The sequence below is a fragment of the Hydra viridissima genome, unplaced genomic scaffold (assembly GCF_058129835.1).
Source record: "Hydra viridissima isolate aposymbiotic clone 2 unplaced genomic scaffold, HvirCarnegie_v1 scaffold_7, whole genome shotgun sequence".
Taxonomy (NCBI): domain Eukaryota; kingdom Metazoa; phylum Cnidaria; class Hydrozoa; order Anthoathecata; family Hydridae; genus Hydra; species Hydra viridissima.
Genome location: NW_028324306.1, coordinates 6,632,999 through 6,660,047, shown reverse-complemented (window position 1 = coordinate 6,660,047; position 27,049 = coordinate 6,632,999). Strand labels below are relative to the sequence as shown.

The 27,049-nt window shown below is 29.4% G+C and overlaps 2 protein-coding genes and 3 pseudogenes across 5 annotated transcripts; 1 reads left to right on the top strand and 4 right to left on the bottom strand.

Annotated features, from left to right (window-relative positions):
• Window positions 1–4,004: 4,004 nt before the first annotated feature.
• On the bottom strand, window positions 4,005–5,570 carry LOC149885892 (zinc finger MYM-type protein 1-like; annotated as a pseudogene).
• Window positions 5,571–6,012: 442 nt separating this feature from the next.
• On the bottom strand, window positions 6,013–6,791 carry LOC149885891 (uncharacterized; annotated as a pseudogene). The gene is made up of 3 exons (XR_016454501.1): window positions 6,518–6,791; window positions 6,300–6,410; window positions 6,013–6,210 (listed from the first exon to the last, which is right to left on the bottom strand). The product of XR_016454501.1 is annotated as an uncharacterized LOC149885891 (transcript).
• A 476-nt stretch (window positions 6,792–7,267) lies between these two features.
• LOC145184798 (alanine aminotransferase 2-like) lies at window positions 7,268–25,893 on the top strand. Of its 3 annotated transcripts, none has more exons than XR_016454450.1 (10): window positions 7,268–7,413; window positions 7,623–7,810; window positions 17,952–18,041; window positions 18,313–18,549; window positions 18,662–18,769; window positions 19,946–20,283; window positions 20,375–20,549; window positions 20,640–20,803; window positions 21,086–21,198; window positions 25,630–25,663. XR_016454450.1 is itself a non-coding variant. In XM_090093929.1 (10 exons), exons 2-10 carry the CDS (start codon window positions 7,640–7,642, stop codon window positions 25,718–25,720), a joined length of 1,479 nt encoding a protein of 492 aa, XP_089950055.1. In that variant the 5' UTR covers window positions 7,268–7,413; window positions 7,623–7,639; the 3' UTR covers window positions 25,721–25,886. The 3 variants fall into 3 exon arrangements, 2 of the variants coding, with proteins under 2 accessions (XP_089950055.1, XP_089950056.1); XM_090093929.1 differs by having other exon boundaries at window positions 20,640–20,795; window positions 25,630–25,886; XM_090093930.1 differs by lacking the exon at window positions 7,268–7,413 and having other exon boundaries at window positions 7,676–7,810; window positions 18,429–18,549; window positions 20,640–20,795; window positions 25,630–25,893.
• LOC149885890 (uncharacterized) lies at window positions 8,398–13,060 on the bottom strand. Its single transcript, XM_090093356.1, has one exon. The coding sequence runs from the start codon at window positions 10,174–10,176 to the stop codon at window positions 9,862–9,864; it is 315 nt and encodes a 104-aa protein (XP_089949482.1). The 5' UTR covers window positions 10,177–13,060; the 3' UTR covers window positions 8,398–9,861.
• On the bottom strand, window positions 13,692–14,850 carry LOC149885889 (uncharacterized; annotated as a pseudogene).
• Window positions 25,894–27,049: the final 1,156 nt, after the last annotated feature.

The window sequence follows — 27,049 nt, the reverse complement described above, 5'->3', positions numbered from 1 at the left end:
TCTATAATTACGAAGTTTTCGCAAAACTACAGCAAAATTTTGCAAGCCACCACAAACCATTGGAAAATATCGGAAAATAAAAAGATAAAATCACATCGGAGTCACCTTTATAAACTATTTCTCACATCGGAATTTACGCATTTACGCAATTTCCGATGGCGGGATGCTCTAGAGGAAACTGGAGTGGTATATTTAGTTCTATGCGTGTTACATCCCATAGGTCTAGATCATGTTCTAGTTCAATAAGAGGGAGAAGATTGACCCGATCTAAACATGTCTTTGAAGTGCCTGAAAAGCCAAAACAAGCATACATAGCCCCTTTGCCACTTTCTTGTGAAAAATTCAAAGACTTATTAAAGCTAAAAAAATTTGTAAGTGAACAAAATAAGTTCTTCTATGATCACTTGCCAGTTGATAACCTATTTGTCCAGGAATCAGAACCAGAGCAAATCTCTGACTCAGAGTAAGAGAATGCAAAAAAATATTGTAAAACTATTTAGAAAACCTATCTCCGTATATTTGTAGAAATATTTTGTTGAAATATTTGTAGAAATATTTGTAGAAATATTTTGTAGAAATATTTGTAGAAATATTTTGTAGAAATATTTGTAGAAATATTTTGTAGAAATATTTGTAGAAATATTTTGTAGAAATATTTGTAGAAATATTTTGTAGAAATATTTGTAGAAATATTTTGTAGAAATATTTGTAGAAATATTTTGTTGAAAATAAAAATAACATTTATTTTTATTAAGGGTTTTTTCACAATGGGTGTTTGTCTGTGCTATAGAATTTTAATGCAAAGTGATGGATTACAGACAATATGGTAGATGGGGTTGTAGAAACAATTTGTTGCATGGGTATTTTTTATAAAGTTTGTAAAAATTTGACGAGTTATTTGATTTGTATTATCTACTACTATCTACTTTTAACAAAAAAGTGCTCTAAAAGGTTACAAGTTAATCTAGTTTACAAACTGCTGAATTTACAACGGAAAAATCAAAGATGTCCAAATTGAGTGTCTTGACTTCGAATGGACACTGTGAACAAATATTATTTGTAATCAGCAAAAAGACTGCATTTATATATTGTGTTTTGACCTTTAATATCATAAAAAAATAATTTGGAATGACTAGATTATCAATGAACTGATATCTGATGTTTCTAAACACAAAATTTCATTTTTCTCAAAATGAGAAAAATGTGACATCTGTGGTTTTACCCGTGTGGTCTTCATATATATATATATATATATATATATATATATATATATATATATATATATATATATATATATATATATATATATATATATATATATATATATATATATATATATATATATATATTTAAGAAATTTATTTTGATTATATATATATATATATATATATATATAAGAAATTTATTTTGATTATATATAAATTTCAAAACAGAGCGATTTTAACTACGTTAACTACGGTATTAATTCTTCTAACTACGATTTTAGTTCTTCTAAATATCCTCCGCAAATTAAGGAAATGTTTGCTTTCGAAAATAATTTCATTAATCTTGTTAAAACTATCAAATTTCGGAAAATCAACAATGTTTTTCAAGAAAAAATAGCAAACGATATAAAATCTATACGAACCTCGAAAAAAACTTTGACTCTAGCCGACAAAACATCAAACATGTACAAACTACCCAAAGAACAATACAACCATCTCCTTAGTAATGCAATTACTTCCACGTATAAAAAGGCGGACCCTAAACTCAAAGATCAAGTAAATAAACAAGGTAAACAAATTCTAATTAATCATGATGTATACAATAAAATCGAAATTAACGGTACTGCAGATTGTTTCATAACCCTAAAAGACCATAAAGAGAACTTCCTAGATAATCCAACTGTTAGACTTATTAATCCTGCTAAAAATGAGCTTGGAAGAACTTCAAAATCTATTTTATCCAACATCAATTACGAGCTAAGAAAGAAACTACTTTTGAACCAACGGCAAAACACTCAAAATGTTATACATTGGTTTCAAACCATAAAAGAAAAGCAATTCTGTAAGTTCTTAGTCTTTGATATTAATGATTTTTATCCATCAGTTAATGAAAACCTACTAAAAAACGCAATAACTTTTGCAGAGCAACATCTAACAATAAATAGCGAACAAAAGAGATTTATACACCATGCAAGAAAATCATTATTATTTAGCAATGGAACTGCTTGGATTAAGAAAAAGAGAGGATTATTTGACGTCACTATGGGGGCCTATGATGGCGCGGAGATTTGCGAATTAGTGGAGATTTTTATTTTGCATCAAATCTCGCAGTTTTATGAAAAAAGCAATTTCGGTATATATCGAGATGATGGACTAGCTATGTTTAGGAACAAAAGTGGTCAGGAAATGGAGAGAATAAACAAACATTTTGTACAAACTTTTAATAATAATAATCTTCTTATCTCTATTAAATGTAATTTGAAAATAGTCAACTATCTCGATCTAACACTAAATTTTGACGATGGTTCTTTTCAACCATATCGCAAAGCAGATAATATACTGAATTATATAAATTCTAGTTCTAATCATCCACTGAGTGTAATAAAAAGTATTCCTAAAACTATTGAATTATCAGTAGCATCGTCAAGTGAAGCGATTTTTAAAGAAAGTATTCCTCCTTATCAAGAAGCCTTAAAAAAATCGGGTTACCATGCGAACTTGCGTTCCATCCAAGTATAAAACAAACGGCAACCATAAACGTAAGATAATTTGGTATAATCCTCCTTTCAGTGCAAATGTTGTTACAAAAATAGGTAAATGTTTTTTGAACCTCATCGACCTCCACTTCCCAGTTAACCACAGGCTTCGTAAAATATTTAATAGAAACACAATCAAAATTAGTTATTCTTGCATGCCAAATATAAAATCCATTATTAACTCACACAATAAAAACATTTTGAATAATGAGGCAAAAATTTATGAAATGAAATGCAACTGCACTGACAAATCCAAATGTCCAATGAACAATCTTTGCCTTTCCAACAACATCGTTTATCAGGCCACTGTCTATTCGGACAATCCGGAATATAAAGAAAAAGTGCATTTAGGACTTAGCGAAACATCTTTCAAAGCTCGGTATGCTAACCACTTAAAATCTTTTAATGCAGTTAAGTACAAGAATGATATAGAGGTATCAAAGGAGGTATGGAATTTAAAAGAAAACAACTTCACACCTTTTGTCAGATGGAAAATTATTTAAAAATGCAAACCATACAACCCAGCGTCAAGAGTTTATAACCTTTGTTTGAACGAGAAGTTTCAAATTTTGATGTATAAAGGAGATAACCTACTTAATACAAGGAGTGAAATGGTCTCGAAGTGCAGGCACAAGAATAAGTTCCTTATTTCCTCATTTGATACCGAAGATTGATCCTGGTTGGTTCACATTATGTTTACATCACTTTATACTTTTAAAATTTTGTTTCCATGGAGTCATTAGAACTCACGCCACCGTAATTATAAATGTAATTTTAACGTTTAGTTTTTAATTTTGTAATATATGGCTGATGATTGCCGTTAGGCATGAAACTTAAAGTTCCATAATGAAAGTTTTTATTCTTTCTCGTTTTTAATTATAATTATATATATATATATATATATATATATATATATATATATATATATATATATATATATATATATATATATATATATATATATATATATATATATATATATATATATATATATATATATATATATACAGGCCCGCCGCGATCCTTAATGACGCCCGGGGTCAAAATTTCACTTGCGCCCTATCATATCAACCGAATCCAAAAAAAAGTTTGAGTACTGTCCAAATGCTAATCTTTTTTTACTGAATTCTGAGGGCGTGGGTCGAGGAAGTCTCTAATATTTTTTTTAACATATTAAAAAAGAAATGCACAAATAGACATGTTATTGAACTTTATTTATATTGCAAGTACCTGTAAGTTTTAAATGTAATAGATATTTAATGCTTCAAGAGAAGTTTACTCTCCGGGCTTTATTCATAGCGAAATTCGTAATGACCTCGTCGTAGCACAGACTTTTTGCAAGATCGTGTTCAATAGATATAACTAGGAGATTAGTTAGCCGGTCTTGACTCATTGTAGATCTTAATGTTGTTTTTACTAGACCAAGCTTATTGAAAGACCGCTCTCCTTCGGCGATGGAAACGGGAATCGTGTTAAAAATACGTAACAAAATGCATATTGATTCGAAGAGAGGCTCTAGACCTTTCTGATAGATTCCATTTAATAGCTTCATTGAAGTGAGATTTTCTTTTGGACCGAAAAGATTGGCGCGCTTCAGAGTATCCAGATGACGGACCTCTAAAATAAGTTTGTCTTCATCTACATCACTCACATAGATTTGCGCCAAAGTTTTACATTTCTCCTCCACGTTAGGTTGTTTAACTTCTTTTTCTTCACTCGACCTACTATTTGATTCTGATAGGAACGAGAAAATGTTCGTCATCTTTTCTGCAGCTTGAAATCTGTCTCTCATTTGTTGAATTAAAGTATTGAGAGCGGTGTTGAATACGTTCACCTCAAACTGCTTTTCATCGTTTTCGTAGAAATGAACTTCATTCCTTGCTTCTTCGTAAAACGATTTCCTCTTCTTTGTCCTTTTTTGAACTAACTTTGACTGAAATCCATAGCTTGCTAGACCGGAGGCAACCATATGTGCTTCATTAACTAATTCGGGCCAAGAAGATCTAAATCTAGTAAGATCCTCGATAAGAGTCCTCATAAGTTTCATCTCATCATCTAGAGTAATATTTTCTGATTGAAATGACACGCTGACATAGTTTATTGCTTGAAGTGCTTTGAACCAGAAGGTTGTCATGATAATAAACTCAAATGACTGAATCCATTTCTACAAAGATTTTACGTATTTCAAAATATCTCCAGTTAAATCAAGATCCCGAAGTTTCTGCAAAGAAAGAAGAATTTCTCTGGGTCGCTTAACCAACGGCTTTACAGCCTCAATGCGTGCACTCCATCGGGTTTGCGAGGTTTGATGAAGAGACAAATCAGTCGTCTCGGTCAAGATTTTCCATCTTTTTAGGGCTTCCACTAAAAAGATTGTAGAGTAACTGAATCTGGCCAAATAGTTCTTCATTTCTACAGATATTCAAGGGAGTGAACACCAGCTAGGTTAAGGTTATGAGCGCTGCATGGCATGTAGAAAGCTTGTGAATTTCTTTGAAGAATGATCGCTTGTACTCCTTTGTACACACCAGACATGTTGGCACCATTGTCGTATCCTTGACCTCGGCAGCTCTTCAGATCGATGTCGTTTTGTTCCAAGACGTCCATAATTAGCTTGGCAATATCTGCACCTTTCTTTTTTTCGAGATTTTCGACCCTAAGAAAACGCTCCTTAACTACCCATCTTTTATCAATACCATAGTAGACAAAGCGGAGAACAAAGGGAATTTGCTCAGTATGAGAGACGTCAGGCGTTCCATCGACAAGAATGGAATAGTAAATTGCCATATGAGCCTCTTTAATAATGGCACCGCGGACAATTCTTCCACACTCTTTGATAAATTCATTTTGAGAACTCCAACCCAAAAAATTAAAATGTAAATATAAATATAACAATTAACGTTCATAAATATACCTCTAAAGCTAAGGTTGCGTGATGCTAAGAAGAGAATTACATCTAAGATGCACCGCAGAATTTCACGCCACCTAGCAGCCTCATTTCATACCAATTTATCTAGACTTGAATCAATCCCACACTGATTTTCCATGCTTTCCAGCGCTGTTTTCCACTTAATGTAATAGTCTTGATGGTGAGGATTGTTTTGGTGGTTTTTTACTTTGTCAGCTAGCTTTCTCCAGTTTCCATTGATGCCGCCATTCCAACGTAGAAGATGCGATTGATTACCAGCCTCGCAAGCTTGCTTGCTTCCGAAAAGTGAGCACGGAAAGCAAAGAAATATTTTAGAAGTTGCACTCTAAACAAGCCAATCTCTGTTTATTTTTTCCCCATTGCGAGTTATTTCGTGGAAAATTGATTCAGGAACCTTAATCTTGTTCGAGTCTCTCGGAAAAGATGAAGGATTTTTAGGAGGCCCCTGAAGAACAACTGCATCACGTTCTACTTTAGACATATTTTCAGCCCACAAAGCAGGATCGTTTGTACTAATTGCCTCAACAATCTTATCTTTACACTATTATTTCAAATAAATATTTAAATAAGTATATTACTTACACAAGCTCAAAATGATTATTAAAAGAATCTTTGCAAAGCAAAATTTACCAATAAATTGTTTCCAATTTCAACTCTTGTTGCCGATATTGTGCTACTTGAAGGAGGCAGTGCTTCTTCTGAGCTCAAAAAATTTTCAAAAGACTCATTTCCAAAGCCATCCTATAGAAAATGAAGTAAAAGATTTTAAAATCTCTTGATTTATATAGCAATAGTATAATAGGAAAGATATATGAAAAAAAAGGTTATATTTAAATTAATGAACTTACTATTTCAAAAGCTTGACGTGTCTGGGAGGAATTTGTAATAATCAATGTGGAAACAGCAGGCCTATCTCCATCTCCTTTTTTTGTAGCTCGTATACCACAATCTTCGAGTGTACGTTTATTTTTTTGCTTATTTGCTGTCCTATTTGCCGCATTTTTTCTGTTTTGACAGCCAGAATCTTTTTTCTTGAAACTGAACATGTTTTGTTTTTACAAAACAGAATAATTCAAGTATTAAAGGTATTTTTATGTTACTTAGCGAATCTAAATGAAGTCTTGGAATCTCAGTTATGCAATGTACTTTAACTTTGTTGATATATATATATATGTATGTATGTATATAATAAATATAGATATACATGTGTTTTTTATAAACAAAGCAGCCATTATGAGTATTTTCCCGCAAAAGTTTTGAGTAGTCTCAGACTTCCGCATATAAATTCGGATAATGCTGTATTGCTGAGGCAACAATTCTTAAACTCCTAATTTTAAAATATGTGTCAAGTGTATTGTTACAATAAACTTATATTATAAAATTAGGAGTTTTTTTTTGAAGCCCTGTGTATCTTTTTTATTAAATTTAAAAAAATTATTGTCATGTGTGCGCCCCTTCTGATCCTGCGCCGGGTAAAAAGTACCCAGTAACCCCCCGCACGCGCGGCCCTGTATATATATATATATGACTATTAGCAAGTAGTTATACATATATGTATAAAGACTCTTCGGCAGGTCTTTCGTAAACCTAGAAGTATTTTTAACTACAAATTTAAATTCTTTGACTTTAAAAAACCCTTATTTTGATGTTTAATCTGATTATTTGATAATTTTTACGGCTAACTATATCGTATTTAATATTTACAAGACGATTGACGACCATAGGGAAACACTGTTTTTAAAAGGTCTGAAAAAATGTGCTTCTTTACCGACACTTAAGTCTAAATAAAATGCGAATTTTATTTCGAAATTTTAATTATTTTTTTTTTAAGTTATAGATCTTTTCTAATATAAGATATTCCTAATTCCACTCCTGGAACATATGTTAAGTATGCACATGTATGAGTTTATACTGTTGTATGTAATTATAAACATTCTTATTTCCTTTTCTTAGTTTTGAACTTTATTGAAATGGAAGTGATCGGAACAAATTTTTCCTTAAATAACGGTTCAGTGACTCCATCGAAATCTTGTTATAAAAGGCTCAGTATTGACAACATAAATCCAAGAATTAAGAAATTTGAATATGCAGCAACAATTTCAGTTGTTACAGCAGCTAAGCTCGAAAAAAGTCTGAAAGAAGTAAATAATTTATTTTTTGTATTACAATAATAGTAGGGATGTGAGAAAATTTTGAAATTTTAAAACAAAACAATATCATTTACATAAATACATGCCTCTAATTTTGAATTTTTTAAAAATATTAAAATTATCTCTGTAGGTCAAGTATTTAAAAAGTTATGAGATTTTTAAGTTGTGATTTTTTATATATGGAGAGGCTATGAAAAGTTGGACCCAAGTTTTTAATTTTTTTTTTTTTGCAAAAAAATGTATATTCATCTAAATTTTTGTCTTTTAACTAAAAAATTATATATCAAAATAAAGCTAAAAGTATATTAAACAAATATTTAGTTATAAATATAAAACTGAATATATTATTAAAAAATTTAAAACTTAAAATTTAAAAGTTTTGTATGTAAAAACAAAATAATAAAAAAAAAACACTAAACTTTTTTTAAACTATGAGCTTCTAGGTCCTGATGTTGTACACCTCTAAATAATACTCTTATTTTATTTATTTTTTTAGTTAATTTATGTGCAAATTTTTATGATTTATGTTTTATTATTAAAAACTATGTTTTATTTATGAACTTTTTTTAAACACTAAAATTTTATGAATAAAAGTGTTCCATTTAAAGATGTTCATGCCATCATGAGATCACCAACTATAATGTCACAAGCAAGTTGAACTTTTGGAATATCATAGTCTATTGGATTGTTATAATCTTCTTCCTTGTTCCAATAAGCAACAACATATGTATCCTGTATCTTTTTCTTAATTTTTTCAATTTTCCCATTGTATATAACCTTTTTTTCATCTTCATACCAAATATGGCATTTATTTCTGCCTATCGCAGTTCCAGACATGACATCCAAAATATCATTAAAATTTGCTTCACTAATGTCTGGAAACTCGTTTCCAAAAGTTTCAACACTTATATCTAAAAAATTTTATTTTTTTTTTCTATTTTTTTCCTTTCTTTTGTATCTTTTTTTTGCCTTTTTTGCTCTGCTCTGTGTGTCATCTCCTTATCCACTTCAGACATCTTTAATCAATTAATCTCTCTTTTTTTGTTGCAAAATTTATGGCCCACTCCATCACAGACTCTTTAACATGTTTTGGAAGACCGTTTAAATAGTTGATGACATTGTTTTTTTCTAGCACATAATCTTGATGATAGGTAACAAAGAGTTGCATTAGGTGCAAAATTCTGTGCTGCACTAAACATTCCCATCATTTCCTCAGCATCCATATTGTGTAGCCTTGCAGATTCAGTCTCAAATTCCATTTGTTCTGTGAGCTTCATACAAAAGTATTTCTTATATTGCCTATTGATTGCTTCAGATATAGCAGTCAAGCAAACAGAAATCTTTTTTTTTTATATTGTCATCTTAGGGCAGAATTCAGTTAGAGCCTTCCAGACAAGATCTTTTTTATCAAACTCTTCATCAATAAAATTTTGTGATCTTGATAAGATTTTTAACGGATTTTTTAGACATTGGTCAACCGTATCAAGGATTCTTTTAATAATAACAATACCAGCCAAATGAGAGAATTGTTTTTTGGCTGAAATATAAAATTTTTTGATCCAAGGACTAGTTATAAGTTTTCCTATTAATCCAGCAGCACAAAGTTCTTGTTTAGCAACATTGTTTGCAAAGTCAATAGATAAACTGGCTTGTAATCGAACACATAAAATAGTACCTGATGTCAGAAATGTTTTAAAAATGTCATGTTGAATTAATATTCCACAAATATGAAAAAAAATATGCAAACGATTTCCTCTGTATCTAGGAAGTAAACCTTTAGGAAGTTCTTCTTTTAACAAAAATAAAACAAATCCTTTAGGATCGCCTTTTCCATCCATGTACCGAAGTTTATTTAGTTGCACAACAATATTTCCGGCCTTGCAGTCCCCACCAAACAGTTTTCCTTTTTCTGTTTCTATTACTTTTAGTGCAGATCTACAGCTACTGGAAAATGTTTCTAAAGGATGAAGATGATAATTTAACTCATTGAAGGTTTTATTCCATACCAGGTTTAACTTTTTTGTGGCATAGTTTGTAACAGCTCAATCAGAAATTGTATTAGATATGTTGCCAATTGTAGTTTGATGACATTCTTGAAAATCTTTTAAATGAAAAGAGGCATAAGTTTTGGCTAAGTTGTCTATGGATTGACATATATGCTGCTCATAGTCCTCTGATGTGCCACCACTTAACTCATCTAGCGGTACAACTTGACGACCAGTTTTAGTAGTAAGGTGGATACAGCTGGCATGTATACCTTCCTGAGTTGTGGCATCAAATCCAAGGGTTAAATTCTTTTCAGATATAGCAATTTCTGCTGTTTGGAGGTCAGTAATAACACCTAGTTCTCTAACCATTTGTTCGACAGTAGTGCGGCAAGGAACAGTTTTAATGGTAACACCCAGATGTTGGGTAAAACTTTGAATTAAAGAAGAAATGCAATTTGCAGATACTTGGTTATTACAGCATCAAAAATAAGTGTTCATAGTTCTGTATTATATGTTTTTTTGTTTTTCTTTGAAACCATTAAATTGCATTCTAAACTATGAATCTTCTCTTCAAGAAGAAGATTTTGATGTTCAAGTGATTTAATTACTTGAGAATTTATAACAAGCTTTTTTTAAGTTGTAGAATTACAGAGTTTTGTTTTTTAAGTTGCTGATATTTTTGTTTCTGTCTTTTTAATAATAACAACTGCCTTTTGCAGTTTTGTTGACTTGCTTCAACTTTAATAGATTTTAATTTTTTTCTAAGATAACAAATAATTTTTTTTTTCCAAATTTAAAAAATGCCTATTGAAATAAGACTTTTTTTCAAAAGTCTTATTTCAATAGGCATTTGTTTAAGTTTGCTCTTTGTGTTAAAAATTACTTCCCTGTATTTTTTTCTTTCATCACTACGTGATTGCATAGTTATAAGAAAGATATAGTTTGAAAGCAAACAAAAGCGCATTGTTTTAACTCTTTCATACTATTTTTTCTAGTTTCCGGACTTCTGAACCTGCACAAAAAGATTGCCTGTTATTTTTTTAAGTTGTCTTTCTGTTTTTATTGAAATTGATTTTTTTGAGATGCCTGGTGAAAATTGTGCAATATTTGGTTGTTCAACTTCAAGAAGACACAAAGGTATCAGCATTTTCAAAGTTCCTACTCCAACTAATGATGCAAATAAGAAATGGAGTAATGAGCTTATTAACGTAATTACCAGAGACAGACTTATCGATGATTCTTTGAAAAAATGAATTGATTCTTTCAACCTTTATATTTGTGAGCTTCACTTTACTGAAGATCAATTTTGGGTTTACTCATCTTGAAATATTTTAAAGGATGGAGCATTGCCAACTCTAAATCTCCCCAAGAAAAGTAATCAACCACAGCGAAGTTCAACATCCATTACAAAATGTGAGGAGTTTTTAGTAACGCAAGAGTTAATTTCTCAAACTACAACGTCATATTACAAATCTTTTGATGATTTTACAAAACATATTTTAAAGCTCTCTCTTGGTGGTTGTTGGAAAATTTCTTTGGATGATAAATTTGCAGTAATTACTTGTAATTCTCCAAAACATATTTTACCAAAGTATGAAATTTATGTCGACAAGTTGCTAGACTATTGTATAAGAATTTTTGGTTGGATGTTACCAATAGATCATCTTTTGTACCTTCAATATCTTTTTTAAATGTTTCTTTATCAAAATTTATAAGTCATATTGAAACTCTTGTTCTTTGTCCTGGTGTTGAAGTAAAAAGTTTAGACTTAATCAACCAAAATCTTCTAAAGCAGCTAAATCTTCATCAGCATATTCTGATTTGCGTTTTGATAGTAAGACTGGTTCAGGATTTTTAGTTCTTCCAAGTTTACGCACGTTGAGAGACTACAAAAATTATATACATCCTTCAAGAGGTTTTAATCCTCAAGTCATTAATGATCTTGCAAATAAAACTTTTAACTTTTCTAGTTCTGAACGATTTGTTACAATTCTGTTTGATAAAATGAAAGTTCAAGAAGATTTGGTTTGGGATAAATACTCTGGTGAGTTAATTAGATTTGTAGATTTAGGAGATATTCAAACTAACTATGCAACACTTAAAAATGTGAGAGAGCTAGTCTCTTATGTTTTAGCTTTTCATGTTAAAAGTATAGTAAACCCACTTTCCTATAGTCTAGCAACATTTGCTACAACTGGAGTAACATCAACACAACTTATGTCAATGTTTTGGAAAGCAGTGCGTTATCTGGAGAGTATAAATTTGAAAGTCATAGCTGCAACTGCAGATGGTGCATCTCCAAATAGGAAGTTTTTTAAAATGCATAAGAAATTAGATGGTGGCTCAGAGAAAAGCATATATCGTACTAAAAGCTTATTTAGTAATGATAATAGATTCATCTTTTTCTTTGCAGATGTTCCTCATCTAATCAAAACTTCTCGAAACTGCCTAAGTAATTCTGGCTCTGGATGTAAATCACGCTACATGTGGAATAGTGGATGTAAATCACGCTACATGTGGAATTTTTTCTTCTTTGGAATCACACTTCAACATTTTACAATTCTGATTTAGAAAGAGGTTTAAAACTTGTTCCTAAACTAACAAGCAATCATGTAAACTTAACACCATATTCTGTGATGAGGGTACATCTTGCCTCCCAAGTATTGAGCGAAATGGTAGGAAATGTTTTAAAGCAGTTTGGACCACCAGAAGCTGCTGGAACTGCAGAATTTAGTTTAATGATGAATAGGTTTTTTTGATTGTTTGAATGTAAAGAACAGTGTTGAGCATATAACAAAAAGAAAAGCATTTTTAAAACCTTATGAATCAGTAGATGATTCAAGATTTGCTTGGTTAGATAACTTCCTCTTATACTTTAAATTGTGAAAATAATCAATAGATCAACGAGAAGGAAGTTTTGATGAGAGCTCAAAATCAAAAATGTTTATTTCTTCTCAAACTTATGAAGGTTTGCAGATCACAGTGCATTCATTCAAAGAAGTTGTTAAATTTTTACTTGAAAATGGTGTTCAATTTGTATTTTCTGAAAGATTCTGCCAAGATGACCTTGATAACTATTTTTGGAAGACAATGTGCAATTGGTCGCAGAAAAGATAATCCATCTATCAAAGATTTTGGCTACAATGACAATACAATCAAGTCACAGTTTTTAGTTCGTCCAATTACTGGTAGCATTCAATCTACTTACAATAATATCATGGGTATTGAAAATAATCCTTTACCGAAAAGAAAAAAAAAAGTTCAAATTTAATTCAAATTAAAAAGCAACATTAAGTTCTGCTTTTTCACATTTATTAATTAGAAAAAAAAGGTTATTTTCATAACCACAAATTTTTAAAAGCATTATTTGTCATTTACAATGGTAAGAATATCTATAAATGAATTAGCATAAAGGCATTGTTTTTCTTCAAAAAATATTTCTAAACAAAATACGATTTACGTATTTTATTAAGATAAATTGGCGGGCATCCATCAAGTACAACTAAGTTAAACTTTATTGTGTTTTTTTAGGAAAAGGAAGAATAATGAAAAAAAGCTGATCCCTGCCCTAACCCAAACCTTTCAATGTGTTATCAACTTACTTCCAGGTTCTCCCTAAATCAGTTTATGCATGTACCCTCATCTATCTCTAAATCAGTGTGATGCACTGATTTAGAGATAGATGAGGGTACATGCATAAATGCAATTGATCATAACCCTGAATTTACTATGAGATTTACAACAAAAAGTTTATTGAAGTACCATCTTAGTAAATTAAGTAACTATTAAGTAAAATTTTAAACAGAGTTAAAGTAGTTTTATGCCATTAATGTTTTAAAAAGATATGTGGCTATGAAAATAGCCTTTAATGTTCAATATTTATGTTAATTTCCTTCACTTGCTTTCTTTATTTCGCATCACAATGAACGAGTCTTGTAGGTTTTCTTTCTCATCTTATGTTTTTCAATAATGTCTTTGGCATAAGAAAATGAACAAACTCTTACAAATAATGTAATAAAGTGCTCTAGCAAATTCTTACTAACTTCAGTTGATTCTGGATTATTGCAAACTTGTTTATAAAAAGATAAAACAATATAATTTGTCAACATGGACTTGATTAGAACTTTAGGATCTAGTTTTGAAAAAACTTTTGTTGTTTTTCTACAAAAAATATTCTTGCATGTCAGAAAAAGATCTTGAATTACATTGTTTACTTTCCACAAACCCCCTCTATCTCTAATATTTACAAGTGTTTGAGTATCATCTTCCATAACCCTGCAGCGCAGTTAAATTGAAACACACTGTTTGCTATACTTACATACATTTTTACTACTTTTAAATTTAGTATACACTCTCTGAAAAATATATCCAATAAGATATTGTAAACTCTTTCTCTCTATATCAGTTATTTCCTGAGTTGTATTTACAGATTCAATAGTATTTGGTTTTGTATCAGAAAGATTGTTTAGTATAAGAGAAGACATTTCAGTGAGTAGTGTATTACTCAAGTTGTTAGATCGCTGAAGTGTGAAGCTAGTAGATTTTCGCTCAACAATCCATAATAATCTTGATAAAATAAATCACTATTGCCATTAAATTTTTTTATTATTGGTTTTAACTTTTGCCAAAGATTTTTAGCATCATCTATTGAAAAACTAAATTTTTCACATGAAAACTGTTTTCTAATATCAAATGGCAGACACATGTCCATTTGTAATAAACTTGCACATTCTTCAACTATGCTTTTCAGCTTTAGTGGTGACAATGTATTATGCATTTTGGAAGAACCTATTTCAAAACTCTTTAAAATGCAATGCAATGCGATGCAATGTGTCTCTTTAAACCTCTAATTGTCTTGTAAACTTTGAGACACTGAATGCATGCATGTTGTTCGAAATTATCTCTATAAATATCAATATCAGAAACAATAGAATCTATATCTGTAACTAAGTTAATGTCATTGTTCAAAAATTCTCCTTCAACCACGTCAAACAAACATTCTAAATCACTATTTGTCTCGAAATCGCTGTTAAAAGATGCCATTTTTTAAACTTGTGCAGGTTCGCCAGGTCATTGTGCAGTTTTCAAGTTAAAATCAAAAAATAATGGAAACAGTCCGTGTTTCCAGACTATCTATTCTTATGACTATGGTGATTGTGATAATAAAGTAAGACGACGTTTTAGTTTAGCTTTTATTGGTGTCACATAGGCTCCTCTTGGATCTTTAACTTGAACTTTGATTGGTGCAACCTCTGAAACATTTAGATTTATCAAATTTTGATTTACTGGATATTTAGATGGTTGAGAAAGTTCAACAAAGGCTGGAGTAGATGCTAATGAAAAGTCATTAATAGCTTCGGGAACTATTGTCCTAAAGAAAACTTCTGAACAAATTTTTTCAAACTTTGACATATCCCTTAAGATGTTCTTTTTGAATTTAATAACACTGTTGTTTATTAAATGTCTAACTTGATTTTTTGTTGTTTGACAACTAAATGTTTCACTAACAATGTTTGTTGTGGTAGTAAAAGAAAACTTTTTTTTGTAATATACAAAAATAACATGTCCTTTGAGGCATGTTGTCTGTGAATTAAAAGTTACATCACCATACAAAGACTGAAGATGATCAAAAATAATTTTTTTTTTTTTTGGCATTTTGAGATTTGTGATACACTAAAGAATATAGAAAAATCTTTAAGATTAAAATTAATAAATTTTAAATTTTTTAAAAATGGATTTAGCCTAAAATGTAAAAATTACTTCTTTACCTTTTAATTTTCTTTTAACAACTTATAGTAAATATATTCAATATGAAATATCTAATAAAAAATACACTAAAATCAAAATAATAGACTGAACAGTAGACCAACCAACTTGTATATTTAATAAAACAAAATTTAATAATCTGTACAAAGTTTTGAAGCGAAATAAGAAAATAAGTGTTGCACCAATCGGAACTCAATAAAACTACCATGTGATCTGGAAATTTTATATATACGAACTCAGGGTAACGTTGCTTCAAATTTTCAAATTCACAAAAATACCTTGGGTGCTTGAGGAAACCTAAACTTAATATGCGCATATCAGATTTACTTCAAATTTTGAGGATAGATAGTTTAACAAATGTTTTAAAAGAACCTTTGAATTAAAGAAGAACCCTTGATTATTTTAGGAGCAGTGATTTAAGGGCTGAAGTTCCCGAAAAACGGTTCTTCGGTTCTTCGGTTCTTCGGTATTTTTCGGGGAATCGAAAGGAATCGAAGGTTTCGGTGCTTTATCAGAATCGGAAACAAAATTTACCATAATTTCGATTCTTGCCTAAAATAAGGAATCGAAAAGAACCGAAGTTATCGGTTCCTTATCAAATTAGGAACCGAAATTTACCGAAGGAACCGTTTTTCGGTAATTCCAGTCTCTGAAATGAATCACAGTCTCAAAGTCTACTACAAAGAGCTAAAAAAAGGAAACTTGTACTTGAATCACCAATGAAAAAATCACCAATGAAAAAAAACCCTATATATGATGCATCTAAAGATTTATTTAATACTGAAGCTAGTGATAGTTCTACTAGCGTAGCTTATAGCAGTGCTAGTAGTAGTCGCAAGGGTAGCAAGGACAGTGTCACTGATCTTACTGATAGTGATTTAGAATAACTGTATTTTTCAACTGTATTTCAACTGTATTTTTGAAAATAAAAATTAAAAAAATTCAAGTTTTTCAATTCTTAGTAACAATTTCGATTCTTTGTAGCATTTTCGATTTTTTGCGATATTTCCCGCTAAGAACCGAAATTGGAACCAAAATTCCAATTTCGGTTCTTAGCGGTTCTTAGCAATTCCGTAATTCCCGCTAGGAATCGAAAAGAACCGAAGTTAACGGTTCTTTATCAGAATCGGAATCGAAATTTACCGTAATTTCGATTCTTTCTTAAAATAAGGAATCGAAATTTACCGAAATTTCGAATCTTGCCTAAAATTAAGGAATCGAAAAGAACCGAAGTTATCGGTTCCTTATCAAATTAGGAACCGAAATTTACCGAAGGAACCGTTTTTCGGTAATTCCAGTCTCTGCAGTGATTCATAGAAAAACATCAAAGATTTAAAATGTAAAATTACACTATATTTTACTTACAAAAATAACCATGAAATAAATCAAATTGTAGGTTTTCTCTTTTTTTAAATAAATACAAAATTTCATTTCATTTAGCTCCGAAATAGAGTTGCAGCCTGGTTTGGCCTAATTCAACTTTTTGCAAAATCAAAAAAAATGTGGACCAATTTTTAGAACACTTTTTTAACTGCAAAATACGCATATTCTCACATCCCTATAATAATAATTATGTTTTTGTGTGTAACAAGACTGAAAGCGGTATTTTTAAAAAGAAGATCAAGTATTATTAAGTAAAAACCTTGTACAAGAGTGTATTAATTAATTGTAAAATCATTTAAATGAAGCAATTCTTTTTGGCTTTATACTTATGCTTTATTAATTAAGTGATGGACATTGTTATTTCTTTAAGCAACACAATAAATTACATAATTCGGATTTAGCCTGGTACTGAGTTAGTTTCTAGGATTATATAGTGCATAGTAACTCTTGTTTAATAGTTGGCTATTGTAAATGTATTTTCTTTTACAATTTGTTAAAATTTTTAATCCAAGGTTTATATTAAAGTTAATGGTCAATGTTTTTATCCAGTATTGAATATTACTCACCAATGGTTACTTTTTAGTAAAAAAAATATGTTAAAATACCAATTATGAATATCAATTACCAATAAAAACTCTGAAACAAACTCTATCATAATTAAACTATTACCTATTTCCTGCTTTTTTCTGATTTTTATTTTTCAAGTTTTAAAAGTTTAAAAAAGGCTTAAAAATCTAAAAAAGCTATGAAAATCTCTTCCCTCTTTTGGCTTCTGGTTGAAAGTATTCTGATTAACTCTGTATTTTCTAAGCATTCAAAAAAATTAATAAATAATGCATTAACATTTTTCTATGGTAAAAAAATTGCATTTGTATTCAATCTAATGAAATGGACATAATTCAAACTCCACTGGAAGTCAAGTTTTTAAGTAACACTTTAATAATACATTTAGTTTCTCGTAACTTCCATATAAAATATTTTTTTTTAAATATTAGGGAAAAAAATTTCCATTTAAGAAGATAGTCAAAGCAACTCTTGGTGATTGTCATGCAATGGGTCAAAAGCCAATCACTTTTGTTCGTCAGGTAAATAATCTGTTAAAATGTAAATTTATATTAGAAAACTTGTTATTGCACAGTAAATAACACCACTTGTATACCACATCATATCAGCTATAATATCACCAATTGTATTTCCAAACAAATATAATTGACAAGTGAAAAGATATCTACAATAAATCCTATTAAATGTAGTAATTTCTATTGCTAACAATGTTATTAAGAAAAACATATTTTACAGAACTTTGACTTTTCTGGCTTCTTGCTTTATGGCTTAACTTGATATTATTTCTTACAGATTATTGCAGCTTGTTCATATCCTCCTTTGATAGAAAATAATATCTTTCCTTCTGATGTTAATAGAAGAGCAAATAAAATTTTGAGTACCATAAATAATAGTACTGGGTGTTATAGTGAATCTGCTGGATTGCCTATAGTTAAGCAACACATTGCTGAGTTTATACAAAAGCGTGATGGGTATCCATGTTATCCAGATCACATATATATAACAAATGGTGCAAGTGCAGCTGTCAAGGTAGTTTTAAAAATTATACACTTTTGTAAATATTTTTGATCTTAAATACACTTAAAAATATAATCTATAGGTAACTGGAATAATTCATTTTTTTTATCTTTAATGTTCTTAGCTCATTCTGGAGTTATTTGTTCAAGAAAATGAGAGCATCGGTATTATGGTACCTATCCCACAGTATTTACTTTACTCAGCCACAATTATTGAATTTGGAATGAAGCAAGTTAGTCAATGTAAAGTTTTTTTTATTATGGTAAAATAAGCCATAGATTTTTTTGCATTAAAAACATTTCATAAAATCTCATTTTATGAAATTAAAGAATGTTACAGAATAATTGGTTTTTTTTTCTTGTTAGTGCTGTGTTTTCATTAATGCTACAACATTAAATTAGATGAAGATAAAATAATTTATTTGCATGAAACTCACACTTCATTTAAATAAAAGTTACAAAAGTGCATGGAAGGAAACAAGTTTCTTAAACAAAGTCTATGTTAACAAAAATGTTTTGTATTGAAGTGAATGTATGGCTAGTATTAAACCATAAATGTAATTTCAGGGTTTAGATTTTTATTGTGCAACTGTTTCAATCTTATTGAGAAGTTACTTTTTTAACAACAGAACCATTAAAAAGGTCTTTTCAAAAAACATTCTGGAAGTTTGCTTTATTATACATGTACACTATTTTTACTAAGAATGTTCTTCACTATAAATATTAAGGTTGATCAATTACTGGTGCTAAATGCCTTACTTAATGATTGTAAGCTTACATTAAATTATTCATAATTATCTTTATTTAAAAAAATAGTTACTAAATCAAACTCTTGAAATGTAGTTGACAATTTAATTTTTTTGATTCTCTGTTTACATTAGTATCACAAAAACAATTTTAATCCCCAAATTTATCTAATACTTTGTTACATGAAACAAGTAGCCAAATAAGCATCAAATCTTTTTATTACAACAAGTTACTGTTGTTTTTTTCTTTTCAAAGTGTAAAACCCTATATTTAACTATTCAGTTTATCTTTGCAATTTTGTTTTAATCTTTCTTATTCTTTCATGGATGCTAGGTTTATTCCAGGCTTACTTTAATTGGATTTTGTCCATTTTTGAATAGTATCTTCTTTTTTTCATTTTTATTGGTTAATAGTTATTACCAATATAATTAAAATCTTTATTTGAATTATTGAATGATGATGAATTTAGAATGATGATGGTAAATCAAAATGCTTTTGCTGGTTAATTGGTGATGGAACTTTTACAGTTGATGATATGGAGTATCTTATTTCACTTTGAGATCTATCAACTGAAAAACTTTTACTCTTTTGATGTGTTAAAAATCTGCTTTTATTACATTAAAAATGATATAAAAATTATGAAGATTTTAAAATAATTTCAGGTGTCATACTATTTAAATGAAGAAAAAAACTGGACATTGGATGTATCTGAACTGAAGCGATCTTTAGAAGATGCAAGAAAAACTTGTTCTGTTAAGTGCCTTTGTGTAATCAATCCTGGTAATCCTACAGGTCAAGTTCTCTCTTATGAAACAATCAAAGCAGTGATAGAGTTTGCAATTGAGGAGGGTCTGTTCATAATTGCTGATGAAGTTTATCAAGAAAATATTTATGAAGGGATATTTCATTCTTTTAAAAAAGTTTTAAAAGATTTGGGATCAGTTGCAGAGGGTTTCCAGATGGCGTCTGTTCATTCTTGCTCAAAGGGATTTTTTGGAGAGTATGTTAAAATATTTATCATATTTTATTTACTTTTACTGTAAGTCTTTAGGATGTCTTATTTAACAATAGAGATTTAATTTGGTTTATAGGTGTGGTCTGCGAAGTGGTTATGTTGAAACTGTTGGTCTCAGTGATGATGTTCATACCAATTTAAATAAGTTGCACTTTACTCAGTTGGGTGCAAATGTAACTGGACAGTTAGTGTTAGATTGTCTTGTTCACCCTCCTGAAAAAGGTGAACCTTCGTATGAGTTGTTTGCACATGTAAGAACTTTCTATATATTTTATAACAATAAACTTGTAACTTGTTAAGAGGGGAACTTTTCAATTTAATTTAAATTTCTTTTTTAAAAGGAAAAAATGGAAATTTTGTCGTCTTTAACAAGGAAAGCTCAATTGGTTTATACCATTCTTAATTCAATAGATGGAGTAACGTGTAATAAAATTCAGGGCGCATTATATGCATTCCCTAAAATAAATCTACCACAAAAAGCTATTGATAAAGCAGAGGTATCAATGTATGCTTATTTTATTGAAACAATTTTTTTTATGATTATTTATATGTAAGCAAGGATAGACTCCAGGCAGGTGCTTGTTTTTTTTAACCCATCGAAATTTTTTAATCGATTTTCTGTAGTCCTTGCCTTTTAACTTGTGATTGAAAACAATTATGCATGACTAAAAAAGTTATCAGCTCCACAGGGTGTTTCAGTTCTCCATTTCTTCAGTTCTCCCATTCTTTCCCTAATCACGCACCTATTAAATTTTATTTACAGTAAAAGATTTTTGTATTTTTTTAGGCATTAGGACAATCTGCTGATTCTTTTTACTGCTTAGAACTCCTTCAACAGACTGGTGTATGCGTGTACGAAGGCAGCGTCTTTCATCAAAAAGAAGGAACCTTCCATTTTCGGTGCGTTATTTACATTTTGCTGTTAAACGTTTGATAAACCTAGAAAATCTAATCTGTTTTTTTACATCTTGTTATTTGAGCTAAAACTCATTCAAACAAAAGGTGGCTTTTAAAACAGTGAACTCACGTGACAGTACGATAACCGGAGAGAAACAAATCATGCTCATGTAGTTTAAGGCCAGTCTCCGTAAATTTCGGGTTTGTTTGGTTTATCTGAGGGTGACGTAAAATTGTGCCGTTCAGATCCCGTGGGATTTTTCTAAACGTTCATAATAAAGCGGTGACTAAAAAAGTCCGACAAGAAAGTTTTCTAACTTTTTGAGTATATATCATGAGTTCATAAGATGTTATGAATTAGTATATAATATAATGATTTATAACAAACCACATTATTTATTATTCAAATCTTGAATACTTATTACTTGCAATAGATTTCTTAAATTGGATGTAAATTGTGTTAGTGTATTTTACAAAATTAGTGCTCAATGTTCAGAATAGAACATAGAAAATAGAAAGTGCTCAATGTTCTTAAAGAACAAGAAAATAGAAAGACTTCTTGACGATTCTGAAAAGAGAAACTGGCAGCGTATATATATATATGTGTGTGTGTGTATTTATTTATATATATACATATACATAAATATATACACACACACACACACACACACACACACACACACACACACACACACACACACACACACACACACACACACATATATATATATATATAATCTAAACAGTATCTAGATAATTTAGATAATATCTAAACAAAAAATTAATAAATCAATTGACTGGATGATTATTGTTAAAAGAAAATGAATAAAAAATTATGATAAATTAAATAATGATAATCAATACAAATCAAATCCTATTTAACAAAAATTCATTACTAGAATTTAAACTATTACTCCAATAATATCACAAAGGATGTTTTCAAAACCAATGGCAAAGGTTTTTCCAATTCATTTTGATGTATATAAACATTTGACAATTACCATAATCTTTAGACTTATTTAGCTGCTTTTAATAAATTTATGTAAATTACTTGTTAATTCAACTAATGTCCATGCATTTGTTGTCATTGATTTATAATGTATTTTGAATAATAATAATTTTATTACAAGAGTTTAATAAAACGATTTCTATTTCTTCCAAACAAATCGGTTAAATTCGTTTTGTCAACAGTCTACTAAAGACTACTGCTGATTTTATTCATTTATTTATTTTCAATCTAAATCTTTTTCTTTCTCGCAATATTTTCATTCTTGTTAAATAAACATTTTCTTTTTCTTCATTTTCTCCAGTTTTATTTATCTTTACTATACAAATTAAACATGCTATCAGTCAAATTTCAATGTGTTGTATTTAAGCAGGATTCATCCTCCTATAGTAAAATAAATCACATTTCTATATAATTATAAAATATACTTGTAAATAATTTTTTTTTAGTTATATAGTAAGCATTATAAAATAGTAATTGATTTCTTTGACCAGGAAGTTCCATCATTAAAAAAATACATTAAAAATAAAAAAAATCATGAAAAGTACTCAAAAGAGACTATGCTGTCAAAATATATTTGGCAACTAAAAGAAAAAAATATTAACTTTAAATTAAACTGGTCTATTCTAAAAACTGCGCCTACCTATAATAACATATCTCAAAAATGTATATTTTGTTAACAAAAAAGTTAGAAATTATTACTTATTTAGATCAAGAAAATTTACTAAAAAAAAAACTGAACTTATCTCTAAATGCAGACATGAAAATAAGTACCTTTTAAAAAATTATAAAAACAAATGAGCAAACTTATTAACCAAATTTATTTAATTCTAAATACCAATTAAAAATAATAAATTTATATATATATATATATATATATATATATATATATATATATATATATATAATGACCACACGCTCTAGTTTGTTTATGACGAATAACTTCCACCGACAGAAACCATTCTTTTTATGCGGTCATCAAAAAGCCTTTCAAAACAAAATCGCTAAATATTACCGATTTCTCGACATTTCATTGTAAGTCGTTGAAAGAAATAATTAAACATCGGATTTTCAACCCTACCTTCTGAATCAAAGTATGAAAAAACAATATAATTCAATATCGATGTCTTTTAGCTTGTAGATAACTAGAAAAGTTGTGCTTAACAATTTAAACCCTTATTTTTTGAAACATTCATCTTTAAGTTTAAGGACAATATACGTCATCCACCATATTTTTGTCAATAATATTTTTTTCAACTTAGCCCAACTTTTGTTAAGAATTATTCAGCTTAGACAGCAAATTTTCAAAAACAGTTTTTTTTAAAAAGAAGTTATTCTGTGTTCCGAGATGACGTCACGAAAATCAAAATACATGTCTGCCATGTTGGTTCAAAAACAACTTTAGCTCAACTTTATTCAAATGCGGTTCTCTAAGTTAACTATATCAAAACTTATCAGTTAGCCATTTTCCTAGCTACTATTTCCTTTTAGTATAAGTTTCAACTCGAAAATTATTAACAACAAAACTAAAGTGTTGTATAAAGTTCTTTCAGAAAAGGTTTTATTTGAATAACTCATAAACTCTTTATATCTTCAAATATGGTCTTCTGCTGCATTTTTAATTGCAGTAATCGTTCTGAAAACTGCAAGAAGTCGTTTTATAGAATTCCAAAGGTTATTAATCACCACGATAAAGATACGGAATTGTTGTCAACAGAACGAAGAGCAAAATAGTTTGCTGTTATAAAACGTAAAGGTATCGATACAAGTGCCGGTCACTACAGAGTTTGTTCTGATCATTTTGCTTCTGGTTAGTTAATATTAATATATTCATTCTTATTCATATAAAAACTATTTATAGGATATTTTTGTACACGTATAATAGCCTGCACAACTGAAAAATGTCCTCTTTCTAGTCTCATTTGGAATTTTGTTTATTTTGATATTGTCTTTATATAGTTAAAATATTTATACGATTCTAAACTTTTAAAGCATTTAAGTTCTTCTTTGGTGGCAGGGCTTGGTGTAAACAATAAATATGTAACAATATCAGTATGGGAGATTTTAGGATAGAATTCTGGATCGGAGAGAAAATTTGTCTTTTTCAACGTATATGGGTCAATATTATCAATTTTTGAGATCTTTCTATATCTAGTTTTACTTTGGTTTGAAAGGTTTTTATAATAATCGCTCTCTGCCGTACTCAAGACAAAGATTGAATACGCTCAGTGTTACAATTTGTTTATGAACCAACATGGCGGATACGCATAATTTAACATAAATTAAAACTTCACTCGGAACACAGAATAGAAGGTAGGACGAACTACCATAAAAATTTGGACTGGCCTTAAATCACCTGAGTGGTTTGTAAACTACGGCGTTTTGTTTTTCGAAAATTAACCAATAAAGTAAAAACTTCTGTATCAGCCATTTAAAAATAAATCGAGTTTAAAACTATTTATGTATTTAGGCGTATAAAGTTATAAGATTCGTCTTAAAATATTGAAAAAAATAACATTTTTTTCCATCTTTTAAGACGCATGCGCAGAATTGATATTTGATTTAATTCATTCAATAACAAATTATGTATGAATGTAAATTCGTCACACAAAACCATTAGCAGAAAGTTTGATTTATCTTTTTGACTGATACAGAAGTTTCTACTTTATTTGGATTGCTACACTAAGTCAGTACAGAAAATTTTACACATATACAAATTCAACAAGTTCAAAATTTCCTTAACGTGTAAAAAAAATGTCAACGGTAAAAAGTCAGATTATTTCGGTGCCAGAGTGGAAAAACGTTAAAACGGAATGAAAAAAACTTAGATTACATTTAAAACAAAAAGAGATAAACTTGAAAAAAAAATGTAAATATGTAAATAGCAAATTAAAAGTGGAATAAAAACAAATTTGAAACGAATAGAAATAATTAATATTTAATAGGTTAATCTTACTATCTGGATCAAAGTCTTGCTCAAAATCTCGATCAAAGAATTTCATTGAAACAGACTTGTTTCTATCTTTTAGTTGAGTTAATGGCTGCAGAAAATTGCGATTCTTCAAATTCTTATGAATTGAACTTAGTTTTACGTAATTAAATGTGTTTTTATTCCGCCCTGACAGATTCCGATATTTTATTTTGATATTTTTCCCGTTCTGATTATTTCCTTTTTGGCTTCTATTCTGATTTCACTGTTCTGATATCTTTCTGTTTGACATATTTCTCACTTGCTGTTTTTAAACCATTTTTAATTTTGAAATCAAACGACCAATTTAGAAGTTTGTATTTCATTCGTTATTATTCGTTATTATTAGAGGAATTAAATAGTTATGAAATTTCGACCATATCTCTACTAAAAACTTTCTCTTTTTGGTGCCAACTTTATGGCGGGAAATAATTTTTGTTTGTTGTTGCTTCTGGTTTAGTATGACCATTCTCCTGCCTGATGACGAGTTGAAGACAATGTTGGAGAGCTTCAGAGAATTTCACCTAATGTTTCTACAACGTTACACATGAATATTCGTCATTTGAACGCCTATTTTGAAGGAGGCGAGTTTAGCCGAGTTTTTTTAATACTTTTAGCTGAGTTTTTTTAAACTTTTAGCCGAGTTTTTTTAAATACTTTTAGCCGAGTTTTTAATACTTTTCAGTTCTAACTTTTCACCTGAAATTTGAATACCTAATTTTTATTCTAATTTAATTTTCATTTTATCTATTGATATTGTAAATTATTTTTATTTGTTTTAATTTTATAAAAGAGATAATTGTTTATTTTAATATTACAAGAGAGATAATTATATTATTATAATTTTTTAATAGTATGTAAAAAAAACTCGTTCGTTTTTATTTTTTATTTTTTTATTTTTGATTTTGCAACATATCAAAGTTTTACTATATATTAGATTACAATTTTAAACAGGTACAACACTTAATGTTTACAAAGCAGAATTTTAGTTGAGGTTTGGATAGTGTAGTATCGTGTAATTAACTGAATAGGGTACCGTTTTCCGTACGCCACAAAAGATTTTCAATTACAGGGTTCGGTAGTAATTCGCGAACTTTTTAGAGCATTTTTTTCAAATTGAATTTTTAAAGCACTAAAAAATTATATTCATGGGATGTTAAAAAAAAGAAAAGTTGAAGATAAATGCTTTTCCCACCTTGATATTCAAATCGGTCTACTTTTTTTTTGGTCACTGCCTCAAGCCTAGAACGGAAGGACTGGTAGCTGCTGATTATATAGTCCCTTGAACTACATAATCATATAGTTCAAGGAACTATAAAATTAGCACCTGCCAGTTCTTCCGTCCTTGGCCTGAGGAAGTTATGCTGTCTTTTTGATGAACATAGTTTTTTATAATTCTTTTCAACATACTTTTTAAACTTTTTAGTGGATTTTTTAATCAACTTTTTTGTTCAGTGAAGAGGGCATTCGGGCTCTCTCAGCACTGTCACGTTTCCAGAATTACGAATCACTTCACGTGCAGGCAAGCCCGCGTGAATCAAATTTAAAGCTTTGGTTCTTTTAGCTTCCATTGTAAAACTTTTAACTTAATATTTTTTGTTCACAATTTTATTCAAATTTAAGACGTTCATTGAACATTAACTAACAAAACAAGTTGCGGAAGTATTTTATTTACACCAGAAAACCTAGCCAAAAATTAGTTCGCGAATCGCTGCCGCACCCTGTAAGTCTATGATGTTATGTTTTTTACAACCCATTTAAAAAAAAATGTTTTTAAGCTTTTCAGAAAAAAAAAGTATATTTGCAGAAACCTGAAAATTAATATCACTATATCAATAAATAGACAGCTTACTGCAAGAACTCATTAACTGCAAAAAAAT

What these genes read in the sequence shown, in the direction of transcription:
- LOC149885890 (XM_090093356.1), bottom strand. Translation starts at nt 10,176, where the DNA reads ATGGTTAGAGAACTAGGTGTTATTACTGACCTCCAAACAGCAGAAATT.
- LOC145184798 (XM_090093929.1), top strand. Translation starts at nt 7,640, where the DNA reads ATGGAAGTGATCGGAACAAATTTTTCCTTAAATAACGGTTCAGTGACT. An exon ending in GTGCAAGTGCAGCTGTCAAG is followed by an intron (nt 18,550 to 18,661) that starts GTAGTTTTAAAA and finishes TAATGTTCTTAG; the next exon opens with CTCATTCTGGAGTTATTTGT. An exon ending in TCAAAGGGATTTTTTGGAGA is followed by an intron (nt 20,284 to 20,374) that starts GTATGTTAAAAT and finishes TTTGGTTTATAG; the next exon opens with GTGTGGTCTGCGAAGTGGTT.